At 41.3% G+C, this 23,614-nt stretch overlaps 1 protein-coding gene across 2 annotated transcripts in view; it reads right to left on the reverse strand.

The window, feature by feature from the left end:
- The window catches only part of trim67 (tripartite motif containing 67), a gene marked incomplete at both ends in the record, with an annotated part of 52,788 nt that overhangs the window by 13,718 nt on the left and 15,456 nt on the right, over nucleotides 1–23,614 (reverse strand). For both annotated transcript variants that reach the window (XM_084560414.1, XM_084560413.1), the window contains 2 exons: nucleotides 9,474–9,596; nucleotides 13,070–13,165. In XM_084560414.1, the coding sequence (XP_084416540.1) occupies nucleotides 9,474–9,596; nucleotides 13,070–13,165 (219 nt within the window). The remainder of the gene's footprint in view (nucleotides 1–9,473; nucleotides 9,597–13,069; nucleotides 13,166–23,614) is intronic.

Below are 23,614 nucleotides of genomic sequence, written 5' to 3' on the forward strand. Positions count from 1 at the left end.
ACTCCACTGCCATTCTGGTACACAGCCTTGTCACCTCCCGCATCGACTACTGCAACTCCCTTCTCTTTGGTCTTCCTCACAAATACCTCCATAAACTCCAACTGGTTCAGAACTCTGCAGCTCGGATCATCACCAGAACCCCCTCCACCCACCACATCACCCCTGTTCTGCAGCAACTCCACTGGCTCCCGGTCAAACTCCGCATTGACTTCAAAATCCTCCTGTTTACATTCAAGGCCATCCACAATCTTTCCCCACCTTATCTGTCCGAACTCCTCAACATCGCCACCCCTTCCCGTTCCCTCAGATCTGCATCATCTGTCCACCTCTCTGTCCCTCCCGCCCGCCTCGTCACCATGGGGAGCAGGGCTTTCAGCCACTCTGCCCCTCAACTCTGGAACTCACTCCCACCGGACCTCAGAAACTTGGACTCTCTCACACTCTTCAAATCAAGACTAAAAACTCACCTATTCCGAACTGCCTACCCAACTTAACCATCTTCATTGTCTCTTCTTATCTGTTTCTTATTTCTTCTTAGTGTTTTTATTATTATTTATATGTTGTACGGTGTCCTCGAGTGCCCAGAGAGGTGCCTCCAAATAAAATGTATTATTATTATTTATTATTATTTCAAACCCAAGTGGCTGGCAGCTCTGAATATGTGAAGACTCTCGGTCATCCAGGTCATGGTATATTTAAATATTTCACAAAGCCTTTGAATTACTTGAGTTTTTATGAAGATGACCTCTCACCTAAAAACAACTTCAGTTCTAAGAATCCAACTTTTTTTTTTTTTTAACAATTTTACCCCCAAACCTCCACGTGAGTCACTAGGGCGAAACATTTTCCAAGAATCTCAAGCACATCCAGTGCCTTTCGTTTTACCACAATCCACACTGATGAGAACACTTTTCACATTCTGTGCTTGAATCCAATTAAATAACTCTGCAGCACTCGAGTTAAAACTAAAGAGTTTGTCACAACATCTTTACCATACCACCTGCTACAGGAGAATCGACATCCTACGACCTTTACCAGAATCAGTGGGACCAAAGAGAGCAAACACAACAAGGTTAAGTTTCTCAAGTGGTTCCGCAATCACACTGAGAAAAAGACTGGGGAGGCACTGAATACAGAAAAAATGAGATTATTAAAATAAAACATTAGGACTGGCAGCTACACAGGATTGCTGTGCTTTCTGAGCTTGGGATCCTGTTGTTATATATACTAGGAGTGTAATTAGGGAATGGCAAACAGGAGTACAGGCAGTTGTGGGGATCAGGGTGATTATGTCTGGCTGCCTTAACAGGTGAGTTAATGGCTGGTTGGAAAAAAAATAGACGAGGAATTGATTGGAGCACATCTCTATAAATACGGGTAAAGTACTGAACACATCACCACTTTTTCAGTAAATATTTTTTACGTTTTTTTAAGTGCTATTGACATGATTTTGGTAACAGCCCGTGCAATCCACACATACAAAGACATATGCCCGGTATCATTCCATTCCATGTCCATTTATGGACATCTATGGTTTGACTTGTTTGCATGTGTGTCCTAACTCTGTCTCTCTCTGTTCGTCTCAGTTCTCAACTGCCACCCTCCCCATACCTCTTTTCTTTTGTTCCTCTTTCATTTTTCATTACAGGAACCAGGTGAACAAGGATCTGAAGCGTCCTCAGATGTGCCCCCACCCTGAGTCTCGCTCCCTGGGTTCATCTACCATCGTCCGTCTACACATTCCACCTCCTTCATGTCTTTCCTTCAACCCTTCTTATCACATCCCCTCGCCCCTTTTCATCCCATCCCCTTGACCCTTTTCATCCCATCCCCTCGCCCCTTTTCATCCCATCCCCTTGACCCTTTTCATCCCATCCCCTCTGACCCTTTTCATCCCATCCCCTCTGACCCCTTTCATCCCACCCCCGACACCCTTTCAGCCCCATCTATCCAACCCCTTTTCATCCCATCCCCTCAACCCTTTTCCTTTCCTCCGACCCCTTTACATCACTTCCCCTCCAACGCTTCATCGCATTTCCTTGACCCTTCTTATCCTTCCATCTATTTCCGTCAACTCCTGTCTACCAATAAACTTCTTTGCATCAATTAAGGGGTGGTCTTTGTTAGTCAGTCAGTCTGTAACTCGGTAGACTGCCACTATCCTTATTCACCTTTTGTCTACATTTAATCAAAGCCGAAGTACAAATGATATGAGGATACAACACACACGTCAGCTTTTCATATGTTAAGCAGGAAATTAGACGGAAAATCTCTTCTGACTTTGGTGAATCCAAGAGAATTAATTTTACAGTTAACCCATGGCTGCCTAAATGAATCAGATGGTTAATTAGACGGTGCCTTGATAATTAGTCTCCTCGTTTATTTGATGCTTAATGAGATCAGAGTTAATTATTCACCTGTCATCTGCTGTCTACTCTGAAAGTCCATGAAGAGTTTGGAAAAAACTCAAATACATTGTCAACATTGTTTGGTTTGCTAAATTTGCTGTTTTTCCCTATTTATATTTGCAAATTCCATATTTCGTTAAAGGAGATTTGTTTGTACACGACTCTGCAATAGAAGAAAATAAGGTTAAAAAAATAGAAATCATGTAATTTATGTAGCTAAATGTCAACAAACTGGAATTCACTTATAGCGAAATACACACAGGGAGAAACGCTCAAATTATTTACCAAGAGAAAATTTGCTCTTCATTTCAGTTTGCCAAACCCTCGACTCTTATCTCTGTGTAAACAACATGAGGTCTGGAGCGTGACGCCTGGGTAAATCTCAGATTTATTTCAATTTCTTCCCGTCCCGCTGAGACGTGCCGTCAGCTTCCTCCCACACGCTCCCGCAGACGTGGTTGAAGGGCTTTCCACATGCATTTGAAATGAATTGGAGGGTGTGAATATTGAAAACATGTTAACGCAAGCCTCTCATTTGGGATATCAGACACGCGGTTAACATGATTCATGGCCTCTTCAGCACACTCGGAGCCGCATTTCACTTCACGTAAGAGCAATATTTTGGGTTGATATTGTCTATATCTGGTCCGTTTTTGGTGTGTTTCCACAGAGTATTGTTTAGACAGAGCAAGTGCTTACTGTGCTTAATTCTTATTTTCTCAGACTATTGTCACATCTTGATGCAATACTGATTTAAAACTTGTGCTTAAATATGCATTATATACCGCACTAATATATGCACTAAATACCTATTTCTATTGTCTTCCATTTTTTTTTTTTTTTTTGATTTAACTTCTTTATTGACTTTTCTTAGTATTACAAATGAGTTTAAGTACCACTAGCATTTTAAGAAAAGTATAACAAACCTGACAATAACAAACAAAATACACAGAATGAAAAAAAAAAAAAACAATAATCATACAATAATAATTATGAAATGAGCAAATAAAGTAAAATAATAAGTACTAAAATGCACATTCTTGACAGTTAAGTTCATCACATCATTGTCTTCCATTTTAACTGTCAAGTATCTTCTCAGCTGGTGCTCTTACACAGTATCCTGTTTTTATTAATTATCAGCCACAACATTATGACCACTGACAGGTCATAATGCACGATGCTCTTCTTGGAAACCTTTGGATGTGGCATTCTTGTGGATGTTACTTAGACATGTAGCACCCACCTAGACCAGACCAGGCACCCCCACCCCATAGCAATGACACTCCTTGATGGCATCAGCCATCCCCAGCAGGATGCAGCCTGACACAGGCACACACACAAAAACGGTTTAAGAACAACTAAAGAAAAAAAACATAAAGAACAGTAGGTGTTGACCTGGCCTCCAAATTCACTAGATCCCAAACTGATCAAGTATCTTTGAGATGATCCACAGAGGCCCCTCCCCTCAACCCATAGGACCCAAAGGCCCCCACTAACAACATTCTATTGCCGGACACCACAGGACACCCTCAGAAGGCCCATGTCCATTCTCTGATGAGCCACAGCTGTTTTGGAGGCACAAGGGCGACCTACACAATATAAGGAAGGTGGTCATAATGTTATGCCTGATCGGTATAAGTTTCAGCAGCGCAAAACGTGTCGATTTTAACCTAAAGGATAAAAAGCTTCTGACTGTAATAACCGAGATCAGATGACCATTGAGCTCATTCACAGAAGGACACATCTGGTTGAGAGAGAGAGAGAAGCAAATATTAATCCATCATTCACTGGATTATGGCTCAGACTACAGTATGAGTGTGCAATTTTCAGTTTAAAGTCATAGACTGTCTAAGCGAGAACATTTTGGATTAAGAAGGATATTCTGGATATTGGACACATCTTCAAAGGACTGTTTGACCTGTTTGACAGTTGTTAGGGTAAGTAGGTTGCTTCTAGTCAGTCGGTCACTGACTACTAGACAGAGCCAAGGTCAACACACAGGACATCACATGTCATTTAACACTGTCCAATTCACATGGGAAATGTAATAGCCGTATTCATCCTATGCTCAAGAGCATAGTTCCTTTGTCTGAGCGTGCAGTGATATGTTATTAAAGAGTTATTCCTTTCGCAGTCTAGGCTCCTTCACACCTCATAGTCATGTTCTTGTTCTGGTAATTAATGCATTCATTATGTCTTTTATCAAAATGTCATTCATTAGTAAAAAAAAAAAAAGTTCTGTATTATAACAAAACCTCTGGCTGGATTATGTTCAGAAGATCTTTCTTGTGTGAATGAAGTGGTGCATTTAGGAGGCTGTTGGGGTGGATGGTGGGCGTATGAAGCTCAGGGTTCACATCCAGAGTCTCCCCTCTGGCAGTTTGGCAAGGAAAGCACTTTGGTCAATGTGAAAACATGTTGTGTCTCAAAATCTCTGTGCACATTTTCTCTATTACACTAGACAACGCAATCGTTCCCTAATATTCACCAAGTTCCATATAATGCTGAAGCCATTCTTTAGCCTATAATAAACAGCATGGTTGATTATTAGTGGGTGCAAGTCTCTTCTCACCTTACACTCTTACACAGCTCACCTTGAAGCCTGTGTTTATTAATTAATGTTAATAAAACAGTTTATTAATGTTTTCTGGCAAATTACCAATTTTGTCTTCCATTTAAATTGCTGTACCTGATTCACAACCCTGTCTCCTAGAAATTAGATTTATATAGTAGAAAAGTGTTTCATAATATGTAATTATGCTTAGAAAAGTTTTTATGTGTGACTCAAGTTGTACATCCTTTGTATGGTCTGTTATGGGAGGTTGTCTGGGTGGATGGAGGGCGTGTGCAGTTCAGGGTTCACATGTGTCTTATTCTGTATTAAACACATCTGCAGCCTTTCCCCTAACATTCCCCGAGTGTTTTATAATGCTGTGGCCGCTCTTTATTCTGCAATTAGTCTGAGCATGATTCATGATTTTGCATTCAATTTTTATGCTCTGCTCCCCAAAAGCTCTCTTCTCTCACACAAATCCCAAGCAGGTTTTCTAACCTCCTTCTTCAGTCTCTTTCTTTTAAATGAAGTCCATTTTGCATCCTTACAACTTCTCAGCTTAGGTTTCCACTCTAGTAGCAACACAAAGTAAAATGTCTTGGCTCAGTCTGAAATATGAGATATGTACATCATCCCATAACCTCAAATACTATCAACACATACTTAAAAAACATAATGCAACTGGGCTTTGTACATTACAACACGGGTTGTTCTTTGAAAGAGAAAACCCAAAATATGTTGCTTTTAAAGGATTAAGCTTTACAAACATCTGTCCGTCTTGGTGAAGACAGCTTTTAAATGATTTCTGGTCAGAGCTTTACAAACCCGGATTATGAGTGATTTTGAAATACAAGGAGAAGTCAAAGGGGAGTTCATAAAAAAATATCAGCTGAAACGGATCGAGATCACAGCTTACTATGTCTACTGGCACCTTTAAATGAAAAATGAGTTATGCTTTCTGGGAGCAGCAGTTACGTAGCTAACATTTTTTGCGTGGAGTCGTCCAAGAATAAACACAGGCTGTGTTCTGTGCAGTGATGCATTTGTGGGAAAAGGTTCGTCTCTGGCTTGTGGGAGTCGTGTGAAAATCTGCAACTTACGTGCAAAGATTCCTAATTTAATTAGCATTAATAATAAAATGAGACTCGTGCACCAAATCACTATACAGTCTAACAGAAATGCTCTCATACATGAATTTGTAGTCAGTGACTGTGACGTTATGAAACGTGTGCGCTGGCACTTTTTTAGATGTGTGGGTGGAAGCTGTGAGACTAACACAAAGCCACAATCCACACACACATCTCCAGCACTTAAACCCACATTTCAGCTCTTACTGATCTTCTCTCAGAGCCAGCATGGGTCTGCATCAAAGATCAGATCAGCAGTTTAGCTGCCTTTTCATTCATCCGTTCAACTTTTCTACATAAATGCTGATCCTTATGCATCAGTGCCTTGTCTACACAGAACTATAAATCTGACATTTAGACTAACATCAGACCAACAAACAGCTACATGTGCACATTTACTTTAACAAACCTGACTGTGTCCAAGCCAAAGTAAATATTATAAGAGATACAGGGAAATAGTACCTTGGATAGTAGCTTGGATTCAGCCATTAAAACACACATTGCTTCTAATCCTGTTTCCTCTCTTTTGTTGGCCCTTATTTGAATTATATATTCGCATATTTTGCACACGTCTTTACAGTTTCTCTCATTCCTTCCGCCTAGCTAGTCTAGCCGTCCACAAATGGCTTAAATATGAGGCATTTAGGGAGAAACTGTAATTTGTGGCTACAGAAAATAGCCTGGGTTACCCTCTCTGAGTCTCTGCATGCAAATCCGTCACCTGCTGCTACACCCACGACCGCAAGCTGTGAATCATCACTGTGTTGAAGGATTCAGCTTGTTTTAAGAATGAGGGAGTACTGAAGTTTAGGGGAGAAATCACTTTTTTTCTTAAATTGCAGCACAGATATGAGATAAATAGGTTCTTTACTTTTATAAATAAACATTAAAGTCACTTGTCCCCTTAAACTTTTGCACGACAATTCACTTTCCACTGAATTTTATATTTAAAAAGTATAATACCTGATTCAGTTTCTCCAAGAAATTAGGTGTATATAGTAGAAGAGTGGTATTACATCATAATTAGTGTGGGGATTATGCTGGGATTATGAAAATGTCCTTAAGCGTGAATGAAGTGGTACATTTATATGGTCTCATATGGGAGGCTGTCGGGGTGGATGGAGGGCATACAAAGTCCAGAATTCACATCAAATGAGTCCCTCCCGTATAACACAAAAGTGTTGTACTGTATCACACAACGCTATCATACAACACTTTTGTACTATATTAGTTTCTATAGACTAATATAGGAGGATGTCAGGGTGGATGGAGGACATTTAAATTTAAGGACTTGAACACCAGAGTTTAAAGTTCACATCCACACTTTTGTATGTGGTTTTCAGCAACAAAAGCACTTTAATCAAGACAGACTGTGGCTTTAGTAAGTGCTGTCTCAAATTAGTGCAGTTTTTTTGTCCATTAAACCATGTGATTAAAATATCTGCTGCTTAAAATATAATGTGTTTTTAAATTAGTTGTAAATGTAATTTCTAAAGTTCTAAAGAAGCTCAATTTGATTTCAAGATCAAGTCATCAAATAACTGCGCTTCTCTGCATGAATAGGAGCCTCTGGTTAAATACTTATTATATCTTAGTGATGTGCTTGTGAATGTAAAACATTTCCAGCTATTCTTCTCTTGTTCCAGCTTCCTCGCAGCCTGCAGCTCTTTGCCCTCTGGCTAAGTCTCAATCCCCAGCCTGCAGATAATGACAACAGCTGTCCTTGGGGCTTCCGTCCAAACAGCCTCCCTCCCCCAACATCAGCCAGACGGTCAGTCGGTCGGCGGGCACGTTGAGCCCGGGCAGGCGTCCATGTGATACACTGGCACTTAGGAAAACCCCAGAAGTGGATTTACAGAAGAAAATCTTTTCTTTTTTTTATTCTTGAAAACTAGCTGGCCAGAAATGACTTGGAGTCGAACAGATTTTATTTTCCAAGTAAAATCACTGAAAATATACGTTTCTAATCAGTGTCTTACTATAATTAATGAGATCTTTCATGATAGTCTGACACAGTTTGGTTATTTAGTGATATAAATATTCAGTTTTATAGAGAGCATTTTCAAAATTTCTTTTAATTTTCTCAAAAATGTATTTTCTTGTTATTATTCCTCTCACAGTTTTTATTTTTAACTTTTCGTGCTTATAATTTTATACTAATATGAACATAAAGAACAGGAGAGGAGAGCTGGGTTTGTTGAGAACAGGAAAGAAAATTTCAATACCATTTCTTAAAATCAAATAACCCCAAAATATGCTGCTAGCTTAAGACATGAAAGGGGTGATGGTAGGAAAACTAATTTAATTTCAAAAAGTATTACTAACGTGCCTTTGTACATATGAAATGTGAAGTATCAGCTCAATACAATCACCTTAAGATTGTATGTTAAACATACGGCCCGTGGGCCAAAAGCAGCCCACCAGAGGGTCTAATCTGGCCCACAGGCCCAAAGTGTGAAAATTACATAGAAGACTGCAATCTTTATGAAATTACTATTTCTAATTTGTCCATTGTTTTAGAAAGAGGAGTGGACAGAACACAACACTGAGACCCAGGACTAAACAGCAAACAGCAAAGTGCCCAAATTGCACTTATTTTAATAAGGACAGGATAGTTTATTAAATGTTAACATTTTCCTAATTTACTTGTTCTTCTTTGCACTTAAATAATGGAAAAACTCTGGAGTTGTCTTTACTTATAGGTTATTATGCTGTTATGTTACTGGTCCGGCCCGCTTGAGATCAAATTGGGCTGTATGTGGCCCCCAAACCAAAATGAGTTTGACACCCCTGCCTTAAGAGGTCTCAAGGTTTTACACTCAGTTACGATTATGAATATGATGGATGTTATTCTTCTAACAACTGGTTTTAATTTTATTTATTCTAAGAGTCATCAGAGATTCAATTCACTAAAAGGCTGAAACACGAGGTCAATGTAGAAGTGCTAAAAACTGCAGTTCCTCAACTGGCCACTAGAAGCTGACTCCAAAAGTGAGTCAATGCCCATAGACTTCCATGTTACTGCAGAACATGTTTACAGTCTGCACCAAAAAAAACAGTTTTGGTCTCTATAATTAATTTCTCCATTCATGACAACCGTACGGGAGAGATTTTTTTTAAATAACTCACCTGCTTAATTGATATCAATGCATATAGTTTTATATATTTAGGGGCGGGGTTGCTTTGAGTGACAGGTGGGTGCTGTTTCATGTTGCTTCTTGCCTGTCTAGGTATCGCCTGCCTGCCTCAACTCCACCTACATATCTTTGAATTAAAAGGGGTGATACTTCAAAGATGGTGACAACCAGAGACACCACACTGAGCTTCAAAATCTTCTTCAAGGAACCCATGGTTGACATCTTTGTATAAAGTCAGCGGTCTCACCTTCAGTTTGTACTCCTTCTCCTTGGTGACTTTGGTGAGCAGTTTGGCTTTCTGTCTGGTCAGTGCCTCGATCAGAGAGTCACACTGAGCCACAAGGCAAGCCTCGAACTCCACGCCGTTCTCCTGAAGAAGAAAAAAATAATTTGTCGGCAAGTAAAGAAAGTAAACTATCAGACATGCTCCTGACTCTAATACACCACAGTGTCAAAACAAAGCTGTTCCCTGTCATAATCTTTGTGGTTTCAGGTCACTAAAGCGCAACACTGCTTCCAAAATAGATCAGTTGGTGAATTTTTCTTCATTAAGCAGCTTTGTGTTTGCCACTGATATGCTAATTTATCCACCGCATCCTGTTTCTATTTTTTGCCTTTCGCTGCAAAGACATGAATACCAAACGTTAATTATTTCAACAGAACGCACAAGGGAACCGCCGTTCTCCCCTCAAGACGCAGCACATGAAAATACCATCCTGTCAGTTTGAGTTGGAGGTCCAGGCTCTTGATTAGCCAGCATTCAGAGATGATGACCCACCTTTGATTTACTCTACATGCAGACGTCTGCAGCTGACATGCATCATAAATTTTCACTGGATTACACTTGAATGTACAACATAGGAAGAAATTTATATGTTTAATTGGCTATAGATAGACCAAATCATCCACACACCAGGGTTCGCTATAGAAAAAAACGTTATCATAATCACTGTGTCAATGAAGTTTGAGCTTCTCCGACAGCCTGAAACATGTCTGTCTTCACCTCCATGTAACCAAAGAGCACACAGAAACCCCCGAGGAATGCACTGTGGATTTTTCATTCAAGAGAAGAACAGGTTGTTAATGAGGGAACGATCCACAGGGACATTTCATCTTGGCGCAGAGCCCGCCCGATGAGGAGATGAGGTCTTAGATAGCAGCGATTTCCAATCAAGCTTCCTCTGCAGAGGCACACGGCTCTGTAAGAGGATGAGAGGTGGAGATCTCCACACATCCGTCATACATATTTCTTTTTCCATCCATCTCTTTCTATGCTCTCTGGCTCGCAGACAAGTTAAGATAAGAGTTTGGGATTTTTTTCTTTTTCAGTTTAAATTCATTCTTGAGACTCTTAACGCCCACTTTAGCAAGAAGCTAGACTGTGTTTGTGTTGTGTGCATGACTGACAGATGCCGGGAGTGAGATCAGCTGCACAGTACCGCCGTCTACAGGGAAAATACACACATATAAATACACACACACACTCTACACATTAGGATGCTATGGTTTGTTTTTGGTGTATTGATTCAGTGGATTTACTTCCCTGCTGCCGAGCCCAAATGTTTCTCTGTGACTGATTTATTTGGAGCTTATTGCCCATTACCAGACGGTTCCCCCCAGAGCTAGACATATTTAGTCTGAACATCATCGGTGGTGATATGCAGTGAATTATGTTAAGACCTCTACATGTGCAGCACAGCGATCAGACATGGATATCGGTCGTGGCACAATCTAGCACAGCCCAGACGTCTACTGTGTCGCCGTGGAAATCCAACAAAAAATCCGAGTAAAATAAGGAAAGCATCAGAACTTGGAGGTCCCAAAGAAGAAGATATTTAACAGGAAACTGTGAAACCATTTGTTTCTAGAAGCTGCATCTTTGGAATAGTTTCAGGCCTAAACATGTCGCTGAACAACTGGCTGTTTAAGCATTACATAAAGAATCCATATGAGCATTTTCTTATGACTACTTCTACTTGCTTGAGATTAGGTAGGCTGTAATTTTAGGGGCATCAAATACCCAAAATGACCTTCATATAACAAAAGATAAAGAGTGGCCCCCTTTCCAAAGGCAGACACTTTATAAAGTCACTCATACTTGTGCAGTTTGTTCCTGAAAGGTGTTGCAGTGTTAAAAGAGCACAGTATTTCCTTGGCCACAAAAAGGTTACCTGTCACTGATGTCATGGTAGGTAGTTTTAAGGTCTAGAACTAACAACTACTGTTGTTTTCTGGGGAGAACAGTTTCATTTCTCTGAGGCACAATAACAGCGGTGGTGACTGAAGGTTGCAGTATGGTACTGAATTGGTGCTAAGCAGAGCTTTGCATTTGTATATCTACCAGTTGTGGATTAGTTGTCCCATGGTGGTAATGTCAAAAATACATGAAAAGCCAGAAATTAAGGTTCTCTTGTTCGTCTTGTTGTTGGTCCTTTAAAGCCTGGAGACACCAAACTAACATCAGAAACCATCACGGCAACAAACATTGACTGTGACTTCACTTCATGTCATTTGTGTCTGAACCAAAAACTTGGTTTTTGAATGGTTTATTCATTCTAGATGATCATGTTGTTGTTCAGATGAGATGTCTCGACAAGTCGTTTGCCACTTTGAATAAAAAATTCTGCATGTGAAATACACTGCCTGGCCAAAAATAGGTACAAGCCTCCTATTGGATAATTACTGCATGGGTGATTATCTTTCAGCTGGAAACAAGTTATTTAACCCCAACTGATGCAATGAGTAGCTTCTCATTTCTTAAACAACCATGTCGAAAGACACATGGTTGTGGAAAAGATGTTAGTCTGTTTGAGAAGGGTCAAATCATTGGCATGCATCAAGCAGAGAAAACATCTAAGGAGATTGTAGAAACTACTGAAATTGGGTTAAGAACTGTCCAACACATTATTAAAAACTAGAAGGATAGTGGGGAACCATCGTCTTTGAGGAAGAAATGTGGTCGGAAAAAAATCCTGATAGATCATGGTCGGTGAAAACTATATACCCTTAAACGTTGAAATCAAATCGCAAAAAAATAACTCAGGGCTATGATAAAAGTAAGAGCATTTCCACACGTACAATGTGAAGGGAACTCAAGGGATTGGGACTGGACAGCTGTGTAGCCTTAAGAAAAAACACTAATCAGTGAGGTTGACAGGAAAAAAAGGCTTCAATTTGCTAGAGAGCATAAAGATTGGACTCTGGAGCAATGGAAGAAGGTCATGTGGTCTGATGAGTCCAGATTTATCCTGTTCCAGAGTGATGGGGGCATCAAGGTAAGAAGAGAGGCAGATGAAGTGATGCACCCATCATGCCTAGTGTCTACTGTACAAGGCTGTGGGGGCAGTGCTATGATCTGGGGTTGCTGCAGTTGCTCAGGTCTAGGTACAGCAACATTATGTGTCCAAATAAAATTGGAAAAATGAGTTGTACAGACTAGTCTGCAGCTCACAATATGTAGCACATGTGCTGTCTGTTCTCAGCATATGTATTCAGGTCAAGAAAATAGATTTAATTGTTGCAATGCATTACTTTCTACTGTGTTTTTATCAGTGACATCATCAGAGACTAGTCGGTGTCAACTTGACATTCATCACATAACAATCTGAAGTCGTGCAAGATTATGTGTGGTGTAAGCAGATCACTACCTTATCTATTGGTTTGTAGCTGCATTGCAATCTGGGCAACTGAAGATAATGTTACTGCCGGAGTACGTTTGTCCTGAATGAAGTGATAGCTAATCAGTATAAACCATCATGACGTCTCTTTGTCTACTGCTGTACAGACAGTAACATGTTAGATAAATTACAGCATGTTTTGCATTAAACTCAGATGTGTCGTTACCTGTATCTGCTGGAGCATGTTCTTGAGTTGAACCAGGAACTCCTTGGCGTCTTTAGCTTTGTCTGAGACACCGTTCAGAGCCTGGGACAGCTGGCACTGGAGAGACACACAGAAGGAAGATACACAACAATTAAAAAAACTTAGCTTAGCAACTTAGCAACTTGTCTCATTGAAAGTAGAAAAGTGTCCAGAAGAAGACCATGAAATTCCCTGTTTTTATATGACATAGTTATAATGATTGTGAAACCAGTTGAACCAGTGTTAGCTGAGACTCTGAGGCTATCCCTAAAGATGTTGGTTATGTAATCATTTAACACAACAGCCTGTCCTCTGAATGCTCACTTCACGCCTGATCCCGGCCTGAAGCAAATTCACTGAGGCCCCCTTTTCATACTCCGTGACTGTGCATTGTCTTAATAAAAAGGATTAACTTTATAATCTTGATTATATTATGATCTGTATGGAGATTAGAACCGAGAAAATCCGTCCTTAACGTGACAACTGTTTTATTTTCTCTTCCTTCTTTGCATTTTAAGATTAAAACAAAATAAACTCTCCAAAATGATTGAGAGGAAAGTTATTGTACTAAAAAATAAAAAAAAATAAAATTAAAAATAAAAAACATACATATACATGTACATATATAAAACATACAAGTGGAACCATTTGAGAAAAAAACACCTCTCTGCAGCATAAACTGTTTTCGGTCTGAGAACTGAGACGAATGCATTTGACAGTTTTTGATCCTCGTTAAATTTTATTTAGTCTCTCCTAAATTGAGCCCTTTAGCTAATTTACTACCTAATTTTCACACAACAGTGATGCACAGTACACCGATCGGCCACAACATTAAAACCAGTGACGGGAGATGTAAACAATATTGACCATCTTGTGACAATTCAATGTTCTGTTGGGAAAATTTTGGACCTGATGCACCTACTTAGACATGTAGCACCCACCTAGACCACATCAGGCGCCCCCACCCCATAGCAATGACACTCCTTGATGGCAGCAGCCATCCCCAGCAGGATGCAGCCTGACACAGGCACACACACAAAAACGCTTTAGGAACAACTCAAAAAACATGAAGAAGAGCACAAGGTGTTGACCTGGCCTCCAAATTCACTAGATCCCAAACTGATCAAGTATCCACAGAGGCCCAAGAGGCCCCTCAACCCATAAGTAATGAGTCACAACTGTTTTGGAGGCACAAGGGAGACCTTCACAATATTAGGAAGGTGGTCATAATGTTATGCCTGATCGGTGTATATTTATAATGCAAAGTATTCTTTATACAACTAAGTCTAAGATGAGTTTCCTCTAAGTCTAAGATGAGTTTCCTGTTCCTATACCCTTTAGTTAACAACGAGACTGCCTGAAAAAAAAAATGAAAAAATTCTAATTTTAGTCTTTAAAGCTATGCTGAATATTTCTGATGTATCTATACTATTAAGATTTATTTTCCGGTTGAAAGGTGAGGAGGAGGAGGAGGAGCAGTAAAGGTCAGTAGACAATATATCTTTGCTCTGCAGCTGCTAACACAGATAAGCACGGTTACAGCTGTGCAGACTGTAGATGGGCTCATAAATATGTTCGACCCCTGCAGTCAGGTTCCTACTCAGCTTTACTGTCTTTATTACACAAGGAATGTTTAGTCTGCAGATAATTCCAAGAACAGCCGCACATGCCTTTAACTTGCGTGACACTTTTAGCATTTCATGCCATAAATGTGGTTTAATGTTGTGGTAAAGCTGTGCAGACTACGGATGGGTCCTGCTTCTCCTCTGCTTTACTGAAGGCTTTATTAATCATATTCTGCAGATAATTACATTAGTGTTTCACAGATTTTTTTAAACTCATAAAATGCTTTTAGTGTCGTTTCTCGGCTCATATATCATGTTTAATGTAGCGTCTGTGTCGTTTAGCTGTGTGGATGAAATTGCTATGATATGACTAGTTTTCTGAAATGTGCATAAATCTGTACACAACATAGAAATTCAATCAAATTTTATACAAATTTATATCTGATTATCTATTATGGGCTATTGTGAAACTTGGATGCAAGCTATAAAAAAAAAAAAAAAATTAAATCAACAACATTGAAGAGTTTTGTAACAGATGATATGCAATGTCTTTGCAATATCTTGAATAACAATCCTGACTTCCAGCCATAGTACATAAATATGGACAATACGTTCTCACTTCCTTGCATTGGCCAAACTGACACTATTTTCCCATCTTGCGAATTTTTAGTCAGAGTCTGATCAGTACGGTCCCGAGAGTGGAGCCACACGTAGCCGCGATATCAATGATTAGTCGCCATGGGAAATGGTGGTCGCCATCATGTCACATCCTGTTTCTATTGCATCAAATAACTAACTAAAATGAGACTTATCCAAAAGATGACACTTGACCATGCATCAACATTATATTAACTACCTAAAATGACAGAAACCATCCTTGAAAAAAATGTATTTGACGCGTACTTTAGTGCTGTCCCATCCACTAACATTGAGCAGGCGGAGCTTATGACCTATACTGCAGCCAGACACCAGGGGGAGCTCTACTTGCTTTGGCTTTACTTTTGAGGAGCAGTTCCGCCACCCATCTTTATCCAGTCTATGGTGCCAACAGTTTAGACCAAAAATACATCTAAGATACTAGTTTACTAAGCAATAAATTTAAAAAATAAAATAAAACTTAGCCAAAAAGTCAATTTAATCAAAGACACACACCGCTCAGCCGTGACTCTATATTCCAGATAAATCAGTGTGTGTGTGTATGGGTGAGTGTGTGCATGTGTGTGCATCAGTCAGTGGTAAATAAGAAAGGACAGGACAAAGGAAGCACACACACTGTTAAACACATGCCAGACTGTGATGAATCCGCTCCGCCGTTGCCCAGACTCCCACATCATTCCCCCACCTGCTTCGCCTTTTTCTGGATGGTGGTCTCATGAATGCACTCACACACGGCCAGGAGGCAATATGAAGAGTATTGACCCCCCCACCCCCACCCATTTTTTTGTTACTTGAAATCATGAATATAAGCTGCGTTTGTTCCCAAGGGCAAAGGTCAAACTCCTGACATGTGTGATCATTGTGGCCTTTACATAAGTCGGCTCTAAACTCAGCCGAGGTCTTTAAAACTCAATGAGTGTGTGAATTAGAGGGATTAACTCAAGCACAAGGGCGGCACAGTGGTGTGGTGGTTAGCACTGATGCCTCATACAGCAAGAAGGTTCTGGGTTCTAATCCATCGGCCAACTGGGGCCTTTCTGTGTGGAGTTTGCATGTTCTCCCTGTGTCTGCGTGGGTTCTCTACGGGTACTCCAGCTTCCTCCCACCGTCCAAAGACATGCTTGTTAGGTTAACTGGTGATTGTAACTTGGCCGTAGGTGTGAGTGTGAATGGTTGTCTGTCTCTCTGTGTTAGCCCTGTGATAGACTGGAGACCTGTCCAGGGTGTACCCCGCCTCGCTGAGATAGGCTCAGGTTATAGGATTATTGTCCATGTAAAAGTAGCCAGTGATTTAAAATGATTGACTTTCAATAATCAGTAAGTAACTTTAAGTAATGATCAGTGAGAGAGGATAACTTCATTCATCTTCAGTCCTGTAGTCACATCGGAAATCAAATCCGCACACAGCCACTGCACTGAGTATAATAATCCTCTCCACGATGACCACTCCACCACCCCGCACCACACACACACTCTGACCTCATCCCTCTTCGCCACACGTGCTGCGTGGAGTCAGGAGGAGGGAACGTGTGGAGGTCATGGTTCACAAATCAACCCAACCCCTCTGCGGAGCTTCTCACTGCTCCTCACCAAGAGGCCATCTGGCCCAGCAAGCTGTCTGGCCTCTGTGTGTGTGTGCGTGCATGTGTGTGCCAAGATGCTAACGAGGGGATGACGGATGTGCCATACGAGGGCTGTCCTGGCACATCCCCTCCTCTTTCATTTGTCCCGTCTGGTTCATCATTCATTCAGCTGAATCGCTTCTCATCAGGTCAGAGCTGGGATCTGTTTAACCAGCTAGGCTGCTCCCTCCTTCACTACAGCACACACCTTTTATTCATGCATGGATTGTATTAACACACGACCTCTTATCCAGAGTTATATATGGGGATAGAGTTTATCCCAGGATGCACTGAGAAGGGGATTTAATCAAAGTGGAGAGATTTTTTTTTTCTTTGTTTAACCGGGGAAAGATTCAGTCAATGTTCCTGGAGAGACACAAAGAGGAGAATGGAATTTGATCACTCTTACATTATGCCATAAACTTCAATTTGAAATTTTTTTGTGTGTTTTTTTTTTCGTTTGTTTGTTTTTTGCGCACCAGCAACAACACTGTCATATTAAAGCATTTCTATCTGACTCTAAGTAGGGATCAGATGCACGCTAACTTTTTTGTAACCGCATGCATCCTCAGCTGAACTGTCGAACAACAAAGCAACATTTACCCAATCATTCACTCGATGGATTTCACGTTACATTTTTTTTTTTTTATTTTGCACACCAGGCTGCAGCTTTTTGCTTCATACACAGTATGTGCTTTATTCTGTTTTCTCTTTGCCTTTGCTCTGTTGCGATTGGCTGCTACATTCACAGTTGTTCTCCGTGCAGTATCATCCACATGCGTTCTGATAAACACTTTACAAAAAGGTGCTTTGGAAATTTGCTGTTTGACTGACATGTAGCTAAAAGCAGAAATAAAATGTTTACAGCCTGCTGCAAATAACAGTTTTGGTCTCTATGGTTAATTTCTCTCAAGAATCCTTTCCACTTCTAATTTTGTGTGTCAGGGTTCATTTAAGGTACTGCAGGACTAGAAGCCGTAACCTGCGCACATAGCCAATGCTGGTGTGAGCCATTTATACTTGTGCGCTCAACAGTCTGTCTCGCTCTGTAAAAACTTCAACCAAGCGCAAGTCGACGCTGTGTGTTTTTTGCCAGTCAGGTAAATTTTTGTTTCTACTTCCTGCTTCACTTTCAACAATGGCGACTGAAACCTTCGCCGAAATCTGTCCAAAATTTGTCCAAAGACAAGTCATACAAATGTCTGTATCTCCTGAACCTCCTCGGTTAACCTTTCCTCAACGTGTTCCATCTTTATTGATCTATTCGAAAATTGTGGAGATAGAGAAGCAGCCAAAAACACGCTACTACCAAGCGGACCAATCAAAGCTCTTGCGGTCTGCATTGCTGACGCGTAGTTATATTTCTGGGGGGTCCACGTCAGGCTACGGTGTTAGGGTCTGCAGTTATACAGTACTTCTTCCTGTAATATATTAAAAAAAACTATTCTGAGGACACATCTTAAATTCCACAGTGTGTCTGCAAATTTAACCAATTGAAGGTGATTTTTGGTGACCAGTTAAAGCTTCATCATCAGTCAAGTAAAGAGCCTGAGTTGTTAGTGTTAAGGACAAACAACCAATAAGTTGCTGCAACTTTCAAAATGCTCTGAAAGTACAACCAAACTTATTAAAAACCTGTAGTAATAATCAATACGTTATAAATGCCCTCTTCTTAACAAGCCTGAAACCACAGTATCCAGGTCTAAATTTGGCTGTAGCCATGATGTGTCAGCTTGCAGCAGAATCCAGTAAAAGTCTGTGTAAAGTGTTGAAATGTGACAAGTCTGCCCTGCAGGGAGAAGACAAGTCAGACTGTGAAAGGATTTGGAACAAAGGAGAATTTCAAAGAATCGTGTAGGAAAGAGAAATAACAAGAGATGTGAAGAAATAGATTTGATCTGAACAAGGATCAACACCTGCAGAGCACAACTCTCCATTCAGAAAGCCAATTTCTTCACTCCTTTGTTTCCTTTGTTCCCGTCCCCTTGACCTTTTTCCATCCTTTATTATTCCTCCGAACGGGAACGTCATTTTTCTTTTCTCCTCGCCGTCAGCACCCCCCGCTCTCAGACACAAGTGCTATTATCTCATTATCTTATTACAGGAGCATTTATTCAGTCTGTGACATTCACGGAGACCAGTGACATTCATGGAGGAACAGCTGTGTTGCATCGCCGCCGTTGTTGGGCTCAACAAATAGTAGGAGGATGACGCAGCCGAGGGTAAGTTTAACTAATGCTAAAGGCGCTAAAAGGTACGTTCGGAAAAAAAGGTGTAAGACAAAAATCCTCCAAACCTGAATCTGTCCTTGCAGATATGATCCATTACAACCGGCTCGCAAAACAGGGCTATTCCCATTATTATTACCTTTAATGTTTCATGTAAAAGGATGGTCATGATAGATGTTGAAGCCATGGTCGCATTAGCCTTCAGGGTTCTCCTCTCAGCACTGAAAAGGATGAGATGTCACAGATGTGATGATGGCAATGAATCAAGAAGTGACAAGAAGAACGGATGTTTAAAGTGAGGCTTTGCAGCAGGAATAACGTACAAAAAGGAGACCGCACAACACTAACGTAAGAGCAAATCTAAGAACATCTCTAGTTCCAGATGTGATGCACAGTTTCTCTTAACTGATTGTTTCAAATTGGCCATAGGTGTGAGCGTGAATGGTTGTCTGTCTCTCTGTGTTAACACTGTGATAGACTGGAGACCTGTACCCTGCCTCTCGCCCAGTGACAGCTCAGATAGGCTCCAGTCCCCCCGTGACCCTCCAGAGTACAAGCGGTTACAGAAAATTAATGACTGAATGAAAACCAACGTTTCAAGTTCTCATCCAGTGTGTTAGTCGTTTCAATTATCTCTTCAATACTCGTGTATATCTACAACTCCTCAGTTTTCTCTTGCTCATGAAGTCAAATATGATCTGAGGCAACCAGTTAACTCTTCATCATCAATCATGTGCAACCACAAACTGACTCTCGCACATATAAAGTCGCTCGCTCGTTGGTCCCATTTATTTGTGGCTTACAGTTGGTCACCAGTGGACCTTCCAGGCTCCAGTTGCCTAGGTAACCCACTTGCACATTTTCCACAACCTCAAATGTCTCCAAGGGGAAAATGAGCAGAAAGTAAATAAATAAAAATACTGCCAGGGTATGGGAGGGAGTAAGTCGAGAATTTGGGTGGTAGGAACAGAAAGTTGTGGACGGTGTTTACTTGAAGGTTCTCAGTCATCCAGGTTAATGACAGATCCATAGAAAGTCTTCAGTTCTAAAGGACTGTCCTTTAGAACTGAAGACATGGATGAAACGTCTTGAAGAAACTCTCCAAGTCCAGTTGCCTTTCTTTAAGCATTTCTGGATATTTCCTTGTAGCAAACGTTTGGGGTACTTTCCATTATATGTCGATCAACTGTATCAGTCGCCTCAAAGTTGACACTACTACAATTTGATAACCGTCCCGGGAGGTTTTTTTTTTTCTCCTACCACCTCTACAACTTGCTGAATTTTATAAAGGTCACACACTCTCGCCACATCGCTTCTAGTGTACTCCCCTTTATTTCAAAGGTCAAAGCTACCAGACCAAGAACTTAGCAGGAGGCATGTATTTGAATGTTAGTAGGTATGAATGTGTTTGAGACCTGACATCTTCAGTGACTTTCCTGCGTCTTTAACAAAGCATAAACAATTACAATGTATTTATACAGGTCATGTAGGCATAGCAGAATGAGTGAAGTTTCACGCTTTATTATTGCAAGATCATGTCTGCCAGACGTGACCAGCAGACCACAATCTCATCTACATTTAGGTCACAGCTGGAAAAACCTCAGGTTAAAGTTTCACAGGTAGACGTGCAGAGACAGCTGAAAACGTTAAGTGAGGTCAGTGTGCCGTGGCAGGCTAATGGGGAGGACATTTAAACGCAGCACGCTGGACTTGCAGGACAACTGTTGTACACCAATCAGGCATAACATTATGACCACCTTCCTAATATTGTGTAGGTCTCCCTTGTGCCTCCAAAACAGTTGTGACTCGTCAGAGAATGGACATGGGCCTCCTGAGGGTGTCCTGTGGTGTCTGGCAACACAATGTTGTTAGTGGGGGCCTTTGGGTCCTATGGGTTGAGGGGAGGGACCTCTGTGGATCACCCCACAGATACTTGATCAGTTTGGGATCTAGTGAATTTAGAGGTCAGGTCAACACCTTGTGCTGTTCTTCATGTTTTTTTTTTAGTTGTTCCTAAAGTGTTTTTGTGTGTGTGTCTGTGTCAGGCTGCATCCTGCTGGGAATGGCTGCTGCCATCAACGAGTGTCTATGAGGTGGGGGTGCCTGGTCTGGTCTAGGTGGGTGCTACATGTCTAAGTAACATCCACACAAATGCCAGGTCCAAAAGTTTCCCAGCAGAACATTATATTGTCACGAGATGGTCAATGTTATTTACTTCTCTTGGCAGTGGTTTTAATGTTGTGGCTGATCGATATCTCTTTTCATTTTCAACCAAAAATTGTGAAGTGAACACACAAAAAATAGATGTTGTTCTCTCAGTTGCTTTAAAATAATGTTGATATTACAGATGCACTCTTCTTGTGTCGAGCGACAGCAAAGGCAACAATACACAGGAGAACAATAGGCAGCTCTCATGTGTTTGGCTGTCAGCCGGGGAATGGTTGATTGTGGCGTTGACCTTGTGAAAATGATACTCAGGGGACATTTAGAGGAGCAGGAGGAGGAAAAAGAAGAGGAGGAGGAGGAGGAGGAGACGCCAGACCTCCTCCATTGCCTCCTCACCTCCTCCTCCTTTCATTTCTCCTCATTTGCATTTATAAGCCTTTGGATCCTCCTCTGTTTCTGCTTTCATTTCAACCTCTCATGCTCTTTTCTTGAATTTAATCCTACATTTTTCTACACGTTTAAACTTGACGATCACAAATAGGAGTCTCCCAAATGTGTAAATCGGATTCTCCTATTGTGAATTCATGTATGCTGTAGCTTAAATCCATAATGCCTCCCCCACTTCTCCCCAGAAGAACACAGCGTGAATATAAAGTTAACGCACATTAAAATAAACGGCACATTTGGTCGACGACATGTTTCCTGTGTTCTTTCTCCGGCCAAACGGGAATGGAGGCAGACTACGTGTGAGTTTTTCTGCAGCCAAGTGCCATTTCCTGATATATTACAGAAGAAGCAGCCGCCTCCACTCTGTGCGTCACAGTGCACACACTCACTGTTCAGTGTTGGATGTCGGTCGTTTACACCACAAGGATGACTAAAAATATACATTTTAGATATCTGAATGGCTTCCGGTGATAACACAAATATAGCAGAGAAGCAGCTCATGTTGCTTGCACCTTCACTGGACATTAGAACTTTTGGAGGGCTAATCTGGGACTGCAAGAACCAGCAGTGAATTTTGTCTAATGTAGGTTTTAATTAACAATATCACTTCAAAGTTACACCAAGAATTATTTTATTTGCCGGCTGCACCAACCTGAAACCTGGCAGTTCAACACTGATTGGCGCAATCAAGAGGTTTGCTTCTTTACATACAGCTTCTGTGATTCTTCTACAAACTAAAACTTTCACACTCTGCTGTACTTAATGTGTCGGTTTCCTTCTAAGTGACTAAGATTACACAAACTACACCGATCAGCCACCATATTAAAACCACTGACAGAAGAAGTAAACAACATTGACCTTTCAGTCATTCATTTTCTGAAACTTGTCATCTGGAGGGTCACGGGGGGACAGGTCTCCAGTCTATCGCAGGGCTAACACAGAAAAACAGACAACCATTCACACTCACACCTACGGCCAATTTAGAATCAGTACCCGGAGAGAACCCACCCAGACACAGGGAAAACATGCAACTCCACACAGAAAGCCCCAGTTGGCCGATGGATTCAAATCCAAAACCTGTTTGCTGTGAGGCGTCAGTGCTAACCATCACACCACTGTACCACCACAACATTGACCATCTTGTGACAATACAGTGTTCTGCTGGGAAACTTTTGGACCTGGCATTCAGGTGTGGATGTTACGTAGACATGTACCACCCACTTAGACCAGACCAGGCACCCCCACCCCATAGCAATGACACTCCTTGATGGCAGCAGCCGTCCCCAGCAGGATGCAGCCTGACACAGATACACACACAAAAACATTTTAGGAACAACTCAAAAAACATGAAGAACGGCACAAGGTGTTGACCTGGCCTCCAAATTCACTAGATCCCAAACTGATCAAGTATCTGTGGGATGATCCACAGAGGCCCCTCCCCTCAACCCATAGGACCCAAAGGCCCCCACTAACAACATCCTGTTGCCAGACACCACAGGACACCCTCAGAAGGCCCATGTCCATTCTCTGATGAGTCACAACTGTTTTGGAGGCACAAGGGAGACCTACACAATATTAGGAAGGTGGTCATAATGTTATGCCGGGTCTGGAGCCCATCACAGCTGTCATCGGGCGAGAGGCGGGGAACACCCAGGACAAGTCTCCAGTCTATCGCAGGGCCAACACAAAGAGACAGACAACCATTCATGAGCTGGAGTACCCGGAGAGAACCCAGGCAGACACAGGGAGAACATACAAACATGCCAAGAAAGGCCGCAGTCGGCCTGTGGATTCAGACCCATAACCTTCTTGCTGTGAGGCATCAGGCACAAGGGAGACCTA

Source organism: Chelon labrosus, assembly GCF_963514085.1.
Source record: "Chelon labrosus genome assembly, chromosome: 14".
Lineage (NCBI taxonomy): Eukaryota > Metazoa > Chordata > Actinopteri > Mugiliformes > Mugilidae > Chelon > Chelon labrosus.